At 41.2% G+C, this 21,504-nt stretch overlaps 1 protein-coding gene across 4 annotated transcripts in view; it reads right to left on the bottom strand.

Annotated features, from left to right (window-relative positions):
* Positions 1-21,504, bottom strand: part of col4a6 (collagen, type IV, alpha 6) — a 409,162-nt gene that overhangs the window by 114,556 nt on the left and 273,102 nt on the right. For 3 of the 4 annotated variants that reach the window (XM_073057903.1, XM_073057902.1, XM_073057906.1), the window contains exons 13-20: positions 21,336-21,437; positions 17,923-17,976; positions 16,921-16,983; positions 9,861-9,905; positions 8,289-8,342; positions 6,246-6,315; positions 3,434-3,544; positions 841-990 (exon numbers count right to left, since the gene is read on the bottom strand). In XM_073057903.1, the coding sequence (XP_072914004.1) occupies positions 841-990; positions 3,434-3,544; positions 6,246-6,315; positions 8,289-8,342; positions 9,861-9,905; positions 16,921-16,983; positions 17,923-17,976; positions 21,336-21,437 (649 nt within the window). The remainder of the gene's footprint in view (positions 1-840; positions 991-3,433; positions 3,545-6,245; positions 6,316-8,288; positions 8,343-9,860; positions 9,906-16,920; positions 16,984-17,922; positions 17,977-21,335; positions 21,438-21,504) is intronic. The other variant, XM_073057904.1, reaches the window with a different exon arrangement.

Genomic DNA, 21,504 nt, shown 5'->3' on the forward strand with positions numbered 1-21,504 from the left:
GTCTGATTTTATCCAAGCTCCTGATTACAGTAAGAGGTTCTGGACAGCAGGCTCTGATGTCTCATTATGTTTCCTCCTGCCTCTACGAAGCCAGAATCTCTGCTGCCTTTGGGCTTGCTTGTAGCCCACCCAGCACGTTACAAACTCCAGATGCCAAAATGATGGGCAAGTGTTCAGAATCAGAATCAGGGTTGTTATGAATTTGTTGTCTCGTAACAGCACTACAGTGCAATACATAAAAAATTACTGTAGGCTACAATGAGAAATGTAAAACAAGTAATGCAAAGAGAGAGCAAAATAGTGACAGCGGGATACTGACAGCAGAAAGGAAGAAGATATTCCTAAAATGCTGAGTGTGTGTCTTCAGGATCGTACACCCCCTCCTTGATGGTAGTCATGAGGAGAGAATGGAGCCTACTGAGAACTCAACACCAGGGATCTCTGAATGCAAACCCCAAATGTGAAATAATGCCAACAGTTAAGCTTCCCTCATCTCCTTCTTATCTTGGTGGGTGTCCTGCACAATGAACATGACCCCTTATCCAAGCTTCTTGGTTCAGGAAGATAAGAGAAGCATCTATCAAGGCTATGTTCCTCTCACCATCTTGTACTAAAACTAATGATTCTCTCAGAGACTTCCTCTTTCAGAATAGAGCAAAGCACAATGACTGACATGGAAATTGGAGATCTGAACTCACGTTATGAAATTACTCCAAAATATGCATTGTTAAAGTCAACTACTTGTGATTCAAAGTTAGCCCAAATTTCAGTGCATTTTGACCATCTAAATTTCCAAAGAAAATCCATGCAAATTTCATCACAACATTTATAAGACCATACTTCTTAGTCCTGGTGGTCCTGCTGGTCCTGGAGGGCCTGGTAGACCAGGTTGGCCTGGAATTGCACGTAGTGAATATGACGCCCTTCCTGGTGCACCTCTTTCTCCCTTAGGACCTGGAATTCCTGGGAATCCTTCACGACCTTTTGAGCCTAACCAAGGGAAGAAACAAATCAAACATTTACTGGCAGATGAAATCAAGTTAACATCTCCCCACACAAAAGATTCACCAGCTGTAGAGGTCATCGCTGTTACTAAACCAACCTATGTGCCCTGGGCGTGACTGAAATGGCAAACTACACTTTCAGAGAATGGACAGTTGAGGGTTCTGTTCAAGCTGGTTGATTACCCCTCGTGTAGAGCTACATCATTTCCACATGTTCCCGGAGAAGGAGCAAGTAGTATCCATGCATAAATTGGGGACCTTTTTGGGACCTGTGGGCAGCACTCAGGTACATTTTGACTGAGAATGACTGTTATAATTTGAAGCTATTGACTGTAAATAGAGTGAATTATGAGAAGTTGCTTCATTGTGATGATGGGATGCTGTAATAAACCCCCTTTGAAAAAGGAGTAAAAAAGCTACATGAGAAAGTAGTTGAAGGTTCTCTATAAACTAGCAAAACTGTAGACATAGTGCTCCCTATTGTCTGCAGAACATACAAGATGGAACTAGATATGAGAAGCAGAGCTGAAGACATATGCTTTTCTAAATTGTACATTAAGCCCGCATAGCTGAGGAGAATTTTGATCCCAGTATCTGTGATTCATCCTAACTTAATGCAAAGTAATATATGAGTTGAATTTTACAAACATGTTTCACATCAGTCTGAATGCATACATGATGATTCTGATTTTCTGGAGACAGTGAGATTTAGATATTGGATTGAACAAGGCAATATAAGCAAGCTTTCCACCGAACACATTACGCTGCCAATTAAATTGAGCAACGTACATTCAAAGGTTACCTTACTGTAGTTCCTAGGCAACAGGTTTAATGCCTGAATTGGTAATGGAACTAGAATGCATAAATTTAGACCATAAGACATAGGAGCAGAATTAAGCCATTTGGCCCATCGAGTCTGCTCTGCCATTCAATCATGGCTGATTCTTTCTTCCCCTCCTCAGCCCCACTCCCTGGCCTTCTCCCCATAACCTTTGATGCCGTGTCCAATTAAGAACCTATTAAGCTCTGCCTTAAATACACCCAATGACCTGGCCTCCACAGCTGCCTATGATAACAAACACCACAAATTCACCACCCTCTGGATAAAGAAATTTCTCCGCATCTCTGTTTTAAATGGATGCCCCTCTATCCTGAGGCTATGCCCTCTTGTCCTAGACTCCCCCACCATGGGAAACATCCTTTAGTATAAAAAAGTTATCAGTGGGATGTTGGGAAGTCCACATTCTCTTCCAACAAACATTCTGCTGGAGGTATTCAGTCAGGTAGGCAGTGTCTGTGAGCAAAAAGGAAGTTGATACCTCTAATGTGGAACCTGGTATCAGGACATTAACCAGTCCTGATGCAGGTATTTAACCTGAAGCTTCAACAATTCCTTTCCTCCTACAGAGTTTCTGCATCAGGTTGTTGCTCCAGGTTCCAGCATCTGTAGTCTCTTTTGCCTATCCAATCTCTTTCAGACTCATCCCGGTAAATGCACCAGGGAGTATGGAGCTGCAGAAAGGTTGGAGGAATGGAGAATCCCCAACTACAGGGAATGATCTCCTAAAGCTGAGGAACTTTGAAATTCTCTGCTGAGGACGTTGCAATAACGTACTGTAAGTGTTAAAGATCATGCTCAGGAAAAGATAGACTACAGACAATGACTGCAGTCAACTTAGGCATGAGGGGCACTTAAAGAGTATAGCTTCCCTTTACACCACAGGGGGTCGGAGCCAGTTACATAGCAAGACAAGATAAAGATGCAAAGGTTTCTAGGGTGACACTTATGATTGGTCAGTTACTTTACGAATTCTGAAATATTATTGGCCTTTCATGCATAGATTCTGTTAGCTACTAATACCTGTATTATTGTAGTATGGTTGGTGATCAATTATGCAAAGAAGGAATGTGAACATCCAGTAGGTTACTAATTGGTTAAAATCTGCACACGGGTCAATTCTGTATAAAAACGGCATCCCTCTGCTTGGACTTTAGAGCAGTGTGGTGACGGGGCCTATTCTGTTCTCCTTGTGCACAAGTAAATAAAGTGCGATTGAGGAACATCTGCAAGTTTTCAGAGTGCAATTTATCAGTGACAACGTGACCTCATTGGGCTCAGGATGTTCAAGATCAACAGTTTTCTGAACATGAGCAAAATTAAAAGAAATGAGTATTGTATGGCAAAGGGGTCCAAGCAGAGTCAGATGTGTTTGCACTGAATGACAGAGCATTGCAAAATTTTCATCAGCTAGTTCTTGATTCTACTTCTTACCTCACAAGCTGAAACATCAGCTCTGCTTCCCGCTTTAAAGACACTAGCAATGAGTTTACTGATTTCTGTTTCACGATCACCGATTTTTATCCTTTAACCTTACAACTAAATGTTTGAGAAAAGTTAACCTGTGAGCTTTTCCTCGCACAGAATGTACCTGGAATTCGTGACGGAGCTCCTGCAAATCCAGGTAATCCTGGTGGGCCTTGAAAACCTTGGATTCCTGGAGCACCTGGGTATCCTGGTGGGCCTGGATCCCCAGGAGGGCCTGTAACAGGAAAACATCAGGTTAGAATTCATTTCCTAGTGTCAGTTTAGTTATCCAAAACACAAGGTTGAAGTAGGGTTACTTCAAATGGCTTAACAATAGTTTGGACTATTCCATATGAATACAAATATATCAACAAGCAAGGATATGTAGAACACAGAAAATAGAATACAGCACAGTATGGGCACTTTGGCCTATGATATTGTAACGACCTTTTAACCTACTCTATGATTAATCTAACCCTTCCTTACTACGCAGCCCATAACCTTCCATTTTTCTTTCATCTAATAGACTCAACTGCCACCCCCAGCAGTGCATTTCAGAAACTTACTGCTTTGTATGTAAAAAAATATTGACATACTCCCTTAATTTTCCTCCACTCACCCTAAACAGACGTCCTCTGGTCTTAGGCTTTGCCATCCTGAGGAAAAGGTGCTGACTATCCATTCTATCTAGCTCTTTTACACTTCATCAAGTCAACTCTCATCCCCCTTCAGTCCAATGAGAAAAGCTTTATCTCACTCAACTTATCGTCATATTAATAACCATCCAAGGACATTAATTGGTTTGAAGTTCCTTAACTAAAACAAAAATTCCTATATTTTCAACTTTTCCCTCAAATTTTCTCCATCTCTTTTAGAGATTTGTTGAAATGGGCTTGTATTGACATTTCAAGGGGTCTAGTACTTCACATGGGCCGGCCAGTGGTATCAGCACTGGACTATGAGGCAGATAACCCTGAGTTCGAATCTGGCTGGGTTCCAACCAGGGCAACAGCAGTATCTGCATGGAAGACAGGCCTGGCAATCTACTTCCATATCTTGCCGCAACTATAACTACACTATCTATAGAGCTGACAGCGAGTTGACGGCACTCAACAACAACAGTACTTCACATAAGGGATCATCTCCTTTGCAGATAATGAGAGTAAACTTTGACCAAGTCCATCTCTGTCTCCCTCTAGCAAAATTGATTGGACAGTGCTCTGGTTTGGTTTGGTTCATAAATCAAAGTTCAAAGCAAATTTATTAAATTTATTTAAAAGTATGTATATGATAGTCTACCTTGAGATTCTTTTTCCTTGTAGGCATTTACAGGAAAATAATGAAATACAGTAAAATTTACAGAGAACTATATGAAAACAGACAAGTAACCAATATGTAAATGAAAAATAATACTGAAAACAAGATTTGTAAAGAGTTCTTCAAAGTGTAGAATCAGTTTAGAGTACAGGTGAGTGAAATTATCCTTGCCAGTTCATGGGCCTGAAGGCTGTAGAGTAATAACTGTTTCTGAATCTGATGGTGTTGTGTGGAACCTAAAGCTTCAGTACTTCCTGCCTGATGATAGTAGCAAGACAAGAGCATGGCCTGGATGGTGGAGGGGGGTTTAATAATGGATGTGGCTCCTGATAGATGTGCTCAGTGCTGGGGAGGGATTTTCCTGTGATGGACTGGGCTGTATCCCCTACTTTTTGTAGGTTTTTTCTGTTCTGGGCATTGGTGTTTCCATACCAGGCCATGTTGCATGCTCTCCACTGTACATCTATAGATGCTTGTCAACATTTCAGATGACATGCCGAGTCTATGCAAACTTCTGAGAAAGCAGAGGATCCACTGACAAAGTTGTGCATTTTTGCGACGGCTCCTCCTTGCTGGTCCCAGGACAAATCCTCTGATATAATAATGCAAGGAATTTAAAGCTGCTGATTCTCTTTTCTTCTGATCCATTAACAAGGACTGGTTCATCGACTTCTAGCTTCTTCCTGCTGCAGTCAATAATCAGTTCTTTGGTTTTGCTGACGTTGAGCGAGGGGAGCACTGTCATCCCTACAAGCTTTGGCATCCCTCGGCAAAGTCAAAGGATTGAATAAGAGATTAATAAGTTGTTAGACAACAAAGGAGGCGATCACAGTTAAACCTCATCTGACATTGAATCATGCACACGTGCCAATATAAGTATACTGAGTAAACGATGTAAGTGGAAATTTAGAATTAATGTAAAATTAAAATTCTCTCCAAGAGATTGTCTTCTTCTCTACTACATCACCTCCTACAACTCTCTGAGATCTCTGTACCTTTTCAGTTCTGGCTTCCTGATATGTAGCACTTAAAAATTTTGAAAGCCATGTCCTTGATAGTCAAGACTCAAAGCTTGGGAATTTTCTCCCAAAACTTCTTGATGTCTCCATGCTCTTTTAAAACAGACATCAAGGATAACTTCTCTAATTTCCATCAAAATGTCTCCACCATTTGTGGCCATATGAAGGAGCAGAAAGAGTTTCAGTCTTCCTAAAGATAACTCCCCTAACAGAACAATACTCCAGCACTTACTAAAATGTGAACTAATATGCCTATGATCAGATATCCAGAGCAAGACTTGAACCCAGCCATCAGGCAGAAAAGAGGTTGCTTCCAATTAGTCCACAGTTGACAAACTGATGCAGGTTCCAGGACCAGATTGAAGCAGCATTGTCATATCTCTACCAGTGTTTCCAACTCAATGAGTACAGAAAGCTACAGAGACCTCAGAGTAATACTACACCAAAGATTAAAAAGAGAAACACAAAATGCAAACTGCAGAGTTATTAAGTATTTTTATTTCTTACTAAAGAGTACGAATGAAGCCATAGTGTTAAGAGTATTGATAAAGTCTTATTAAATTATGATGATCAGGAAACAAATCGTTAGCTAGACCGTACCTTTACCAACAATGCCACGTGAATCTGCATACACTGTGAACCCTGGCGGACCCACGTCGCCCTGATCACCCTAGAAAACATGAAATAATTAATTGCAAGCAGATGCGTTCTGACACGACCACCAGCACTGCTGTGGAGTTTGGGTAGCAGGCAACTGAAAGAAGACGGCAGTCACCCACGTAAGAATGCACATGAGAGTCCAGTCAATTAGGTTTTCTTCGCAATTGTATTTAACTCTCTTACTTTTGTTTCAGTCTTGTCAAGTCTTGATCAAGGCACAGCAATGACAATGCTACTTGCTTACCTTAGTCCAAGTTCCGGGAAAGAAGATTAGCGATTTAGATAGACGTTGTTAAAGGAGCAGTATTAATTTAGCTCAAGATTACTGCTTTGGAGCCGCAGTGACGCATTAGGTTTCAGTTAGTTTTTAGAGTTTTTAGTTAGCAGCCCAGTTGGCTTAGCATTTATTATTTTCCTTTGTTCTTATTAAATCTCAATGAACAGTTCATTTTGGGTCCAGGTCTCTCCTTCCGCACTTGGACCGTCACTGAACTCCTGTCAGCATTCTCCATAAGACTGCATAACAATTACTTTTTTAAGCTACAACATTGATTTGCGCAAGATCAGAATGGATTTTGGTAGGATAAACAGAAAGAAATGGTTTACATTAGCAGATGGTTCGAGGACTGAGTAACATACTGTACTGTACCGTGCAAAAGTCTTAGGCACATATACAGTATATAGCTAGGGTGCCAGAGCGTGGTGGATTCTGGAGTGCACTGCCAGGGGTGATGGTACAGGCAGATACAATGGCAATATTTAAGAGGTTCTTGACAGGCACATATCAGGCTATAGGTTGTGCAGCAAGGAAATGCTAGGTTGATCATGGAATAGGTATATATAGCTCAGCACAACATCCCATTTCCCTTCCCTTACTCTCTGTGTAAAAAGGAATCCCTAAACTTTCCTCAAATGGATGTCTCCAGCCTTAAATGAATGTCCTTGGGTATTAGCTTGAATATGTGGATTTAATTCCCTTTAGAAAGTCCTGCACAACCCTGTCTCCACCACCCCTGTATATGGCGAGTTCCAGATTTCCAGGTCACATACAATCAATGTAAAGTTTTCCTTACTAATTCTCATGAATCTTTTGATCATTGCTTTAAGATTTCTGCAGTATTTTGCAAAAGTCTTAGGTACATAACACTCATCACACAATAAAGGCAACGTGTGCTCAGCCCAGGATGCCAAATTCAAAATCAAATTCTCAGTTAGTCCTTCCAGTGCAGCTCAGCATTCTTACCTGGGTCGTTCATTTCTGGATTTAATGGATATTTCCAACACCTTTCAATTTTTCTCCCCCTTGATTTTTCCAGAAAAATCATAAAGATGCATTTTGAAGCAAAGTGCAGTTCATGAAATGCCTTTTCCAGTCAGTTTATTCAAGACGCAGGTTCAGTAGAGCTAGGAGACTTAATCTAGGATTTTGCAACAACTCGTAAAAACAATCGAATGCACTACATCTGCCACAGGTGCTTCAAGTCCGATGACCAGATAATGAAATGGGGTTCATAACACTATGGTCAGAGGGGAATAGAATAACGGGAATATCCTACTCCTGAACAGCATTCTTTAATCTTTCTTGGAATGCACACCATCATATTGGGTGAGTAGATGGATCAGCTAGATCATGAAAGCCCTCGGGAGTGAAAGGCACACAGCCACACATTCACCGTCTACACGTATACGAATGAAGTACAGTTGGGAAAGCGCCTGAAAAGTTAACAAGGGAGCTGGAAAGACCAGAACACTGAAGTCATGAATCCTTCAAAGAGTAGCCTGATTTCAGCTCAAGCTACACAACTGATGGACTTGGAAAATTTCATTCAACTGATCTGACAACATGAGTTTGAGCAGGTTACTTACAAGGTTTATTAATTATTTTTAAGTTGTTAATTTGCATTTTTTAGAGATATGCAACTGTTAAGAATACCAAACATTATTACTATTTGTTGATCGTTTTGAAATCACTGGAAAACATACCTTAATTCCTGGGAATCCGTCTCGTCCACTTGACCCAGGAAAGCCCGGTTGACCCTTAAAAAGATTTATTTTCTGAATGTTAAATCCCGTACTTTGTAAAGTCTATAGAATTTAATTGCATAAAGTGGAGGGGAAATCCCTGAGTGGTGGAAGAGGTTTCATAGAGATCGTCGATTATGTTGTGACTTCAGGGAGTCACAAGCAGTTTACTGTGCTTTGTGTTTAGTTAAGAGCAATAACTGCTGTGTTTGCAGGATATGGGACAGTCTGTTAGCACATTGCAAACTTCCACAAATAGAAAAGTGACCATTTGTAATTTTAAGTTGAGGAATAATTATTGGAAGTTGGTTCCATGCAAATTATTTAACTCATAGGAGTACAAAATTGGGGTTCCAATGCACAAAATGCTGCTTGACATGTTGTTCCAAGATCAGCTTGCATGTACATGGTGTGTACAGCCTTTCATGGAAATGGAAGTGGGGTAGAGGACTGGAGGGTGTGCTTTATGCCTGTCTTTGTCAACCAAAGATTCAAAGTACATTTTTTTATCATAGTATACAACCCTGAAATTTGTTTTCCACACAGATAACCACGAAACAAAGAAGAACAATGGAACCAACCCATTCAAAGAAAAACATCAAACATCAAACCTCCTTCTCCTCACATGCAAAAAAATTCACACAAAGAGCAAAACAGAAAGAGCGAAAACAAAAAATCAAAAGGCGTTTTTCAGCACAGTTCCTCTCACTGTTCATTATCTGCAGACCTCTCCGATTCAAACATCACCCAGAAGTATAACAAAGATGAGTAACCAGTACTAGAACACATCATAAACCTGAATTAAGAGTCCAAATCTACAATCTGTGTTGATTAAACCTTCCTCCAGCACAATCCTCCGACAGCACTGAGGGAGGGAAAGATCATTCAAAGTCAAGGACCTTCACTCGGGAGAACTGGGAGCAACTGGTGGCTCAAGTGAGTTCAAGTAATAGGCAGATAGGTTTTTACATGTATCTAATATCAGTTTATTCGCAAGGTTGCTGAGATGTCGAATGGCGTGTGTCTGTTGTGAATATGTATGTGTGCAAATGGCTGTGTACGTGTGTATGCCTATATGTGACGGTGGAGGATCAGGGGATGAAGTACTTCACTGACCTATTGCAGTAACAAGAGATACAATTTCACTTTAGTTGGGACATAATTCCATGCATCTCCTTTCTCTTGCCAACTTCCATGCTAACTATACCCTTTGATTTTAAAAAAGCTATTAATATCTGGTTAAAATTCACAGATCTTCAGTGACATTTGATACTGTAAGAAAGTCAAGAGAAAACAGGTTACTCCAAGCTGAATTATGATGCAAAGAAATTAATGGACAAAACCCAGAGGCAGGTTCTCAAGTTTGCACTTGCAAATTTTACATGGGTTACTTAGCTGTCCTGAGGAGTTATTAAGAGTAGTCAGAGGCATTATGAAAGGAAAGAGGAGGGGGTAAAGGATATAAAGCAGGGCAAATGCATTACTCTTAGCAATTCAGTAATTTCACATACACATAGGCAAAGGGCCAGTTACCTTCTTTCCAGGAATCCCAGGTGGTCCATCCCGGCCTGAAACTCCCTGAGGTAGAATAAAGAATAAGGAATTTTTCAGTACAAAGCCACTCAAAACACTGCAGATCATGAAAATGCTAAGTAGGTCTTAATGAAGGACAATAATGACCCTGGACACACTTTTGTTCCTCCTCTTTCGAGTCTGTAAGCTGCACCTTGGAGTTGTTGTATCAATATATGACTAACTGCTATTATCTTTGCTGAAAGATATTTATAAGTACTTAAAACTGATCTGGTATTCTTTACAGTGTTAGGGCTTTGTTTAGTTTTTGTTAAATTGAATATTCGAGAAACATTCAAAAAGGTTCACGAGTGCATTTGTAAGATCTAAGTTGATGGCAGCTCCAGTCAAATTCAAAGTTCAAAGTAAATTTATTATCAAAGCACCCTAGGATACATTTTACCATATACCACCCTAAGATGCATTTTCTTGCGGGCATACTCAGTAAATTCAAGAAGCATAATAGAATTAATAACAGACTGCACCCAACAGGGCAGAGAAGCAACCAATGTATAAAAGGCAACAAACTCGGCAAATACAAACCAGAATAAATAAATAAACAAACAAACAATAAATATTGAGATCATAAGATAAAGAGTCCTTGAAAGAGAGTACTTCAGTTGTGGGAACATTTCAATGATGGGGTAGGCGAAGTTTAACACCCTGATGGTTAAGGGGCGATAACTGCTTCTGAACCTGGTGGTGTGGGTACTGAGGTTCCTGTAGCTTCTTCCTGATGGCAGCAGTAAGAAGAGAGCATGGTCAGGTTGATGCAGATCCTTGATGGATGCTGCTTTCCTGCAACAGTGCCCTGTGTATACGTGCTCAATGGTGGGAGGGCTTTACCTGTGATGGACTGGGTGTTATCCACTACCTTTTGAGGATTTTCTGTTCAAGGGCATTAACATTTTCATTGGGGGCTGTGCTGCAACCAGATAATTTACTCCTCACCACAAATTTGTCAAAATTTTAGAAGTCAAACTTAATGTTTCTAAGAACTGTTTCTAAACTGAAAATTTCTAAGGAAGTGCTTTTTTTGCAATGACAGCTCTGTGCTGGGCTCAGGACAGATCCTCCGAAATGATAACACTGAGGAATTTAAAGTTGCTGACCTCTGCACCTCTGATCCCCTGTCGCGGACTGGCTCACAGACCTCTAGTTTCCTCCTGAACTCAATAATCAGCTCCTTGGTCTTGCTGACATGGAGTGAGAGGTGGTTGTGTGGCACCACTCAGCCTGATTTTCAATCCCCCTCCTGTATGCTGATCCATCGCCATCGTTGATTTGGCCCACAATAATGGTGTCATCAGAAAACATAAATATGCATTGGAACTGCCTCACAGCAATAAGTATAAAGTGAGTAGAGCAGAGAGCCAAGCTCACAGCTAAGTGCACCTGTGTTGATGGAGATTGTGGAAGAAATGTTGCCAATCCAAACTGACCGGGGTCTTCAAGTGAGGAAATTGCGGATCCAATTGCACAAGGAGGTATTGAGGCCAAGCTCTTGAAGCTTATTGATTTATTTTGAGGAGATGAAAGTATTGAATGATAGTATTTGGTGTATAATATAGCGAACTGTCGACTTCTGTCCACAGAACTAGCTTTATGATGCAGAATACCTAACCAAAAAAAAACTCTCCCAGCATTTTCTTGCTATGTATTATTATTATTATTTGAAATGAGGAAAGTCAACAGATGAATACAAGGAGCGGAGGTCTTCAGGAAGAGTAAGTCAGGACCCTGGTCTTCATTGAGAGTCAGTGGTGGAAAGGGTGAGCAGTTTCAAGTTCCTGGGAATTCAGCATCTCAGAGGATCTATCCTGGGCCCAACATACCGATGTAGTCACAAAATAAAGGCACACCAACGGCTATACTTTGTTAGGCTTTTGAGGAAATTTGGTATGCCACCAAAGACTCTAGCAAATTTCTACAGATGTACCTGATGCACCATCAATAACTCTCCGAGACGTGAGGCGAGATGTTGGCTTTTATTGACTGGAAGAAAGAACAAGCAGTAATTGACTGCCATACTACATCCTGGAGACTGAGGGCAGGGCTCAGGCCTCAATCGCCTTTATACCGGGGTCTGTGGGAGGAGCCACGGTAGGGGGGCGTGTCCAGACAGGTATATGTAGTTCACCACAGTACCGTGGAGAGAATTCTGACTGGTTGCATCACCGCCTGATATGGAGGCCCCAGTGCACAGGACTGAAAGTGACTGGAGTAGGTTGTAGACTCAACCTGTTCCACCATGGGCTCAAACCTACCCACCATTGAGGACATTTTCAAAAGGAAGTGCCTCAACAAATCAGCATCCATCTTTATGTACCCTTACCACCCAGGACTTGCACTCTTCTCACGACTATTATCCAAGAGGAGGTGTCGGAGCCTGAAGATGCATAATCAATGGTTTAAGAACAGAAGCTTCCTCTTTGCCATCTGATTTCTGAACACTGCATGAACCCATGACCACAACCTCACTATTCCTCTTTTGCACTATTTATTTGTTGATTTGTATAGTAACCTCTAGTAATTTTTATGCCTTGCACTGTACTGCTGCCACAAAAAAATTTCATTATAGACAGTACTATGCAAAAGCCTTAGGCAATATACATAGCTAGGGTACCTAAGACTTTTGCACAGTACTGAACTTGGCAATATGGAGCAGAGAGCGAGTTTGTAAATCTAGCAGCAGCACAGGATGTTGGGAATGGCAAGGGTAGAACGCCACAGGTAAGGTATGGGAGTGGGGGCAGAGGAGGAGTGCCAGGGCAAGGGGTGGTACAAGTGCACACACACACAGCCCTGAGACACCAGACAAGGTAATTTGATTCCAAATAATTGGTCAATTGTTCATTACTGAATGTCTCTTTGTGCTTACTGCTCCCTTCCCTTTTTCCGGACAATGATTCCCCTCTCTCTAACTCCTTCCCACTCTCTGTCCACAAAACAGACCCATATCAAAATCAGGTTTATCATCACTCACATACATTATGAAATTTGTTTTTTTTGTGGCAGCAGTACAGAGCAACACATAAAGTTACTACAGTACTGTACAAAAGTCTTAGGCACCCTTGGTATATATATGAGCCTGATGAAGGGTCTTGACTCAAAACATTGACTGTTTATTCATAAAACGTTCAAAGTGATATTTATTATCAATAATACATATACGTCGCCACATACAACCCTGAGATTAAATTCCCTCAGGCATACACAGCAAATCTACAGGCTTGTAACTGTAAACAGGATCTATAAAAGAGCAAGAGCATAGAAGACAACAAACTATGCAAATGCAAATATAAATAAATTGCAAGAACAGTAACAACAACATGAAATTAAAAAAAGATAAATAGACATTAAAGTGAGATCATTGGCCATGAGAACATCTCAACAGATCAGTGCAGTTATCCTCTTTTGTTCAACTGTTCTTGCACCTAATGATGTGAGTCCTGAGGTGCCTGTACCTTCTACCTGATGGCAGCAATGAGGAAAGGGTATGGCCTGATGCTGAGGATCTTTGATCATGGGTTCCTCTCCATAGATGCTGTCTGATTGGCTGAGTTCCTTCAGAAACGGCACTTGTGATTAAGGATCCATCATCTCCTTTATCAGGACTCACTGCCACCACTGGCATTATTCTATCTCTTTCGGAATCTACTCTTTCATAGCCTTGTCCTCTCCAAACACCTTATTCTGCAAGTTAAAATATTTATGGTATTTCCCAATTTTCCGTAACTGTGATGAAAATTCCTACTCCACAACTGCTGTCTGAGCTGATGCACTTGGTTTCTGAATGACTGTTTGCAGAAATCACTGTGAGCCAATTTTCTTCCTCAATAGCAATCACTTTTGTTGACCTGAGAGAGCAGAGCAACCATCAGTTTAACGTCCCATCTCAACCAATAATACAAGCACCTCCTGAGCAACGTAGTGAAGAATCAGCCTGGAGACATCCACAGAAGCACAGCTTACAAGGAGGTCAGGGAGTACTATGAGACACAGGATTCATAGCCCTGCTCCTGTCAAGGATTCAGCAACACAATTGTTTTGACTGAACAGCCTGCTTCTGTACAATTTCTATTACTTCGGCTAAAGCATAAAGACATGTTAACATTTTATTGTTGGATGTTCATCCATCGGTTGGATTATAGCAGTGGAAAAGTGCAGTGTTCCATCAATAATCTTTTCATTCTCTTCCAAAATGCTTTTTAAAACATGCTGTACTTTATTCAGGATCAGAGTTAATATATACCCATACAGTTAGCTACTGTAGGTCAAGGGGTTCATGCATCATGCAGAGAAGCTTCAGATTTTCTTGTGTGAGACCTTATAACACTGTCTTTTAAAATTAACGTGATGCTTATGCTCCTGGTGCCGTGAACATCGAGTAACAGTTCAAGCTAAATTGTCATTCAATCATTCACATCTAAACAAAACAGTCTTCCTCTGGGGGCAAGGTGCAAAAGGCAGTACATACAGCCACACACAATTGTTACAATGGCACATAAACTCACAAAATAAATAATATTCCTGCTGCCATCTGTAAGGAGTTTGTACGTCCTCCCTGTGACTGCATGGATTAACACTGGGGGTCCCGGTTTCCTCCCATATTCCAAAGACATACCGGTCGGTAGGTTAATTGGTCATTGTAAATTATCCCAAGATAGGCTAGGGTTAAGCTGGGGATGCTGGGCAGCACAGTTTGAAGGGCTAAAATGGCCTGTTCCTCACTGTATCTCAGTCAGTCAATAAATAAATAAATATTAGCACAAGTCCATGAGTGGCATGGCTGAAAATTCATGGTGCATGGGATGTTATTCCGGAGCCACCTTTCTGCAAGAACAAGCACGTAGCAGCTCCTCATCTCACAAAGGGTCAGCTGCAGACAAAGGAGCTGGAATATGGGTGCCCTGGAGTGAATGACTCACCACCCACCTGACTGACATCACATCATCAATCCTGAATGTTAATTTCCTCCACTAATGGTTCACAGTGGTTATACTGTGTGGCATCTACAAAATGCACTGCAGTTGCTCATCCAAGTTACACTGACAAGCCTATACCTCTACAAACTAGGAAGACCACCACTTACAAATTTCCTTCCAATTCACACACCATCCTACTTTAGAAATATTTGAACGGAACTTTGCCATTGTTTGTAAATTCTGGAGCTCCCTTTCCACTAGCACAAAGGGTGTATATTCACCAGAAGGAATACAGAGAATCAATAGTTTCCCATAAGCGACTGGAGTTCAATCATTCAGCACCTACCAAAGGGCAATTAGGGATAGAAAATAAACAAGAAACATAATAAAGTCCCTTCGACCCACAACGTTGTGCTGACCCTTTGACGTATTCTAATATCGACCCACATAGCTCACCATTTTTCTTTCATCCACATGCCTTTCTAAGTGTCTCTTAAATGCCACTAAGGTATCTGCCTCTACTACCACCATTGGCAGCGCGTTCCACACACCCACATCTCTATGTAAAAAAATAACTACCTCTGACACCCCCCCCTATACTTTCCCTTAGTCACCTTAAAATTATGATCCGTCATATTGGCCATTTCTGCCTTGGAAGAAAGAATCTGGCCGTCCACACTATGCCTCTTACCATCCTATACAACTCTATCAAGCTACCTTGACTCCTCATTCAATCCAATATGAAAAGCCCTTGATAGCTCAGCATATCCTCAATGGACATGCTCTCTAATCGAGCAGCATCCTGGGTAATTTTACTTTGCACCCTCTCTAATGCTTCTGCACCCTTCCTACAATGAGGGGACCAGAAATGAACACTACTATACTAAATTTTGTCACGTGTACCGAGGTGGAACAAAAAACAACTCAATTTTGGTCAGACGCTGCAAAATGTTTAAATAAAATAAAAGCAACAATATGGATAGGATTAACTGTCCACTTTTATGTTGGTATTCTAATGCATAAATGAAAACTTTCAATGTACTTAATGCAAATAGACAAATAGACAATTGCTCCCTTATTGCACTACTTGATTAATTATAAATATAAAATTATATATATAGTGCACACACATAACATATACACAATATTCCCAAGAAAAATGTACATATAACTTCTAAAAAACATTTTTTCTGTTTCATGGTGGACCACCTTTGGAGATTACTTGCACTGATTGAGATTGCTTCTAAAAATGTACAACAAATTACTCTTATTAGATCATCTGCATTGTATTAATAACTCAATTTGTTCCAATAATAAAAGATCAGTTTGGTGTTCTGCAGTGCTCAAACTGACATCTTCCCCCCAGCTTTCTCTGTCATTCTTTGTATGGAAGTGTGTGTCAGGCCTGTCAATATCACTTGTCTCTCTTCTTCTAGCCCAGCATCTAAAAGGCCTAATTTCTAAATGTTCAGCCTGCACCCTTGCCTAAGGCAAGGTCACACAGGAGAAGCATGAGGTGCCTACAGTATCTAAACTAGTGAGGATTGTGCCTCCAGTCTTCCAGTTTGATCTGTTGGTTGGCCAAGGCTCCATGTTTACTCATTTAGAGTAATACCAGCCCACAGTGCTTGCTTTAGAACTGGGCTCAATAGCTGCTCCAGTTTCTTCCCACATTGCAAATACTTACAGATTAGTATGTTGTGGGCATGCTATGTTGGCACCAAAAGCATTGAGTCACTTGTGTGCTTCCCGGGCACATCCTTGGCAGTGTTGGTCATACACACACACACACACACACACACACACACACACACACACACACACACACACACACACACACACACACACACACACACACACACACACACACACACACACACACACACACACACACACACACACACACCAATGTACATGTGATAAATAAAGTTAATCTTTATTTCTTTTACCTTTATTTAAAGAGTGCCAAGCCTGGCTCTTCTGTGGAAGGCAATATAACTGGTCTATCCTTTGAATTTTGGACAGAAACCTTTGTCTGTTTTATATTGGACTAGCAGAAAGAGAATGAACATCATTAAAATACACTCACATACCCTTGCGCCTGGGAGACCAGGGACTCCTTTCTCTCCTTTTGATCTGAGTACATCTGTATAACCCTGGGAAAGAAGACACTGTGAGTCACGTATTGCAGATGGCATAGCTGGTGCATGCAAATGGTATGACTTTCTACTGATAATACAAAGTGAAATGACTGGTCCCATTTAGTGCATGCAACAAATATATTATCACAGCAACATTAACTCTTAAGCAACCTTCACACATTTAGGTAAAGTATCCTAATTTGATTCACACCTAAGCAACATGATCAGAGTCTCCAAAGTCCTGCCTGATACCCCATCGTTAGCAAGGGGTGAAGTGCCTGAAGACTGGAGGATGTTTAATCTTCTCCCTTTATTTAAGAAGGGCCCGGAAAAAAAAAACCTAGAAACTATTGACCAATAAGCCTAATGTTTGTGGAAGGTAAGTTATTGGAGGGAATTTTAGGGATAAGATTTGGAAAGACTGGGGTTCTTTAAAAGTTTGTCGACACAGCTGTGTGTGTGAAGATCATGCCTCATGAAATCTTGAGTGTTTTGAAGATGTAACTATCGTCAGCGAGAGCAGGGTAGTAGAAGTAGTCTATATGGACTTCAGTAAGGCCTTTGATAAGGTTCCCCATGGCAGGCTGCAAAGGAAAATTAAATCACATGGGATCCAGGGAGAGATAGCTAAGTGGATACACAATTGGCTTGATTATACAAAGCAGAAGGTGATGCTGGAGTGTTATTTTCTTTAAACTGGCTAGTGGTGTTGCCAGGGGTCATTGCTAACCCTAACCCTTTCAAAACCGATTCCAAATGTACCAAATGTGTCCACAGACTAATCCTGGAGAATCCTGGTCGCCTCGGTGAGAAGTTCAGCACATGCAAGAGTGAACCAGGAGATCCCAGACAAGGAAGTGTAAACCAACAGAGGAGAAGCAGTCCCTGCTCTCTCTCTCTCTCAGTATTAGGTACTGACTTCAGACTTTGTGATTGAAAAAAATGAAACATTACCGGTAGACCACTGAATCCAGGCCTTCCAGGAGGACCAGGTAACCCTTTATCGCCCTATGAAGAAAGGGAATAAGGGGACACATCACAATAGTGATTCATTAGATAAGCTCCAACTTAACACAGTATATCAAGTTCCAAGACCATTTTAGGAAATCTTACATTGCCATCCTCTATTAAAACAGATCCAGGGTCATCAATGGGTTATATTATAGAAGAACTGGCAAAATATTAATAGATAACGTATCTTGAGCAATGAGCTTTGACGTATACACTTCTTCAGTGATGCTTGCAATCCGCCAATTCAAAATCTTATTGCAAGCATGATCACTGATAGGCTTGTAGCAGCCAACAATGATCCAGGTATTCTACCAGTCGGGAAAGATATTGAACGTTGTGTGTAATTGGACAATGAGTTTACCATGTTTGGTATGTTTCATTGCAAACTTTGAGATGATACCAATCAGGCTTCAACTTCCCCCTCTCTCTGTTAATTGGTGAGTTCACTGGTTATTTGGGGAGTACAATGAACTCAGTGAATGCGTCATCACTTTCCCATCCAATGCAGCCATTCTAAAAGCAAGAAAATTATCAGGTACATTGATGTATATTGTTTCACCAATCTGCTTTTGATCATTGAAATCTGTGAAATCTCACAAAAAGATCAACCACACTCTTTGTGGAGTAATGGTTTTCATCTCCTGCTCCTAGCTGCTGTTTCTCAGCTTGTAATGATCACTTATTCACTTTAAGCTCCTTTATCAACAGCAACAACTAATCACACTCATACCTGAAACCTTCTTAATTTAAATTGCCCCACATATTCCACAATTGCAGTATTGTGTTTAGTTCCGTTCGCCTCATTACAGGAAGGGTCTGGAAGCTTTGGAGAGGGTGCAGAGGAGATTTACCAGGATGCTGACTGGATTAGGGAGCATGTATTAAGATGATAAATTGAGTAGGGTAGGGATTTTCTCTTTGGATTGAAGGTGGTTGAGTTGACTTGATAGGGGTGTATAAGATTATAAGAGGCATAGACAGAGAGGACAGGTAGTGGCTTTTTTCCCCAGAGCAGAAAAGGCTAATGCAAGATTGGAGGAAAGTATCGGGGTGAAGTGCCTGAATACTGGAAAATGTCTAATATTGTGCCTTTAAGAAGAGCAGGAAAGGAGAACCTGGCAACTATGCAATAGGTTAAGGACTGTCGTCAGTGCTTCGTGAAGGAAGATAATGCCTAATAAGCAGATTTTTTTTACACAGACAGTGGTGGTTGCATGGAACATCGTTGTAGAGGCAGATAGATTAGAGACATCTTAAACCCATCGATAAAAATAAAATAAATGGCCATGTGGGAAGGAAGGGTTAGAATGATCTTAGAGCAGGTTAACAGGTCACCACAACATCATGGGATAAAGGGCCTGTACTGTGCAGTACTGCTCTGTGTTCTTTAAGGTAGTGGGGAGATGAGGTGAGCACAGATCTCCGCGGAATGGAGGAGATGTGGGTGCAGGCATTCTTTGTTCCCCTTGGTCATATACCCTCCAATTACAAGGCTGAATTGCCCATATGTGGTTAAATAAGTAAACAGAAGGTGGGCTACAAATATGTTACATTTGTGCATAACACATAACCTTTTAACTTGCCCTTTGCTCTGGGAACCCAATGCAATTCCTTTGAAGGAAATGATAGTTTCCATGGGAAATATGCCAGAACAAACTCCCCGATCAGTACTTCATCACAAGTCAGGAATGCCCTGATAATAAGTATATTAAGTAATGAGCCCAAATTACTGAAATGAAAATTCATCCCTTCGCACTGCAAAGGTTTAACATCACTGTAGGTGCTGGTGGACTACCCCCAGACAAAGGTGATTGATGAAGATAAAGCTGTGGACATGGTCTACATGGATTTTAGTGAGGCATTTGACAAGGATACTCATGGGAAACTCATTCAGGAGATAACGGTGTGTGGGATCCATGGGGAATTGATCATTTGGATTCAGGGGGCAGCAGCCAATAGGTCATATTCTGGCTGGCAGCCTGTAATTTCAGGGATTCATATTGGGACTTCTGTTATTTATGGTATATCTATATATATAAATGACTGGGCTCAAACTGCAGTTGGTGGGTTAGTAAGTCTGCGGGCATTACAGAGGTGTGTGGTGTCGTAGAGAATGCAGAAGAATGTCAAAGGAAACAATGGGATATAGATCAATTTCAAATATGGGTGGGTAAATGGAGCTTAGCCATGCCAAATTTGGGAAACCAAATGTAAAAGGACTGTACACTGTTAATGGCAAGACTCTTAACAGAATTGGTGTGCAGAGGGATCTTGGAGTCCAAGTCCATAGCTTCCCGAAAGTGGTTACACAGGTTGATAAGGTGCTAAAGAATGCATATGGCCTGCTTCCTCTAATAGTTAAGGAATTGAGTTCAAGAGTCAGAAAGCTATGTTACAGCTTTGTAAAATTCTAGTAAGGCCACACCTACAGTCTTACATTAATTTTTGTTTGCCTCGTAATAGGAAAGATGTCAAGACTTGGGAGAGGGTGCAGATGGGATTTAACAGACTGTTGCTTGCATTAGAGGAATGTGTTAAAACCAGAGTTTGGACAAACTTGTTTTCTCTGAAGCAGCAGAGGCTGATGGAAGATCAGATTGAGGTTTATAAGATTATGGACGTTTAGATAGTGTACAGAGTCAGTATTTTTCTCCCTAATCTCAGATCTGTGAAACCCCTAATATCAAACACCCATGCATTTAAGTTGAGAGGGGATAAGTTCAAAAGAAATGCGTGGGGCAATTTATTTTCCAGAGAGTGGTAGGTGCCTGGAAAGCACTGCCTGGGGTAGGGGGTTGAGACAAATATGATGGAGGTATTAAAGAGGATCCTGGAAAGGCAGATGAATGAGCAGGATATGTAAGGATATGGGCAGTGTGTAGGTTGAAGGGACAAGCTCAGTTGCGCATTTTTTTACATATTTAATTAGTTCAGCTCAACATTGTTCCTGTTCCTGTGCTGTCCTGCTCTACATTCCATGTTCTATAAAATATGCTTACAACCAATCTTAACAAGGAGGCACATTCATACCAAAATCATTCCCGGAATTCAGAACCAACTGAGGTCCCACTCAAAAGATATCATAAGGGGGACACCATTAAAGATTCAAATCAAGGCAGCTAAATTCACTGTCCTTCACACTGAAGCTGCCCAGTGGAGACATTGACACAAAAGTTCACTTGCATATTTCTTAATGAGCAAAGTGATCACCATGACACTCGACCGCCAAGACAAAAGCCAACACCCTTTTGGGTTGTGTGTCGGTCTAGCTTACCTCCGGAAGGAGAGCTTAACTTTACACTGATGTCTTTCATCCTCCCCCACCCTGGCCACCCGCCTCCATTTTGTCCACAAACCTTTTCACCTCGGTCCCCTTTTGGAAATCCAGCTGGTCTAGCAAACTCAAGCGTTCCGGTGGCTGGTGGAGGGCCCGGAGGACCTGGAAGACCCACGTCTCCCTGAAGTGCAGCAATCAGGAAGGAAGCATAAATGTTTCTCCTGACATCATTATACACATTGTTGTTA

Source organism: Hemitrygon akajei, chromosome 10 (assembly GCF_048418815.1).
Source record: "Hemitrygon akajei chromosome 10, sHemAka1.3, whole genome shotgun sequence".
NCBI lineage: Eukaryota > Metazoa > Chordata > Chondrichthyes > Myliobatiformes > Dasyatidae > Hemitrygon > Hemitrygon akajei.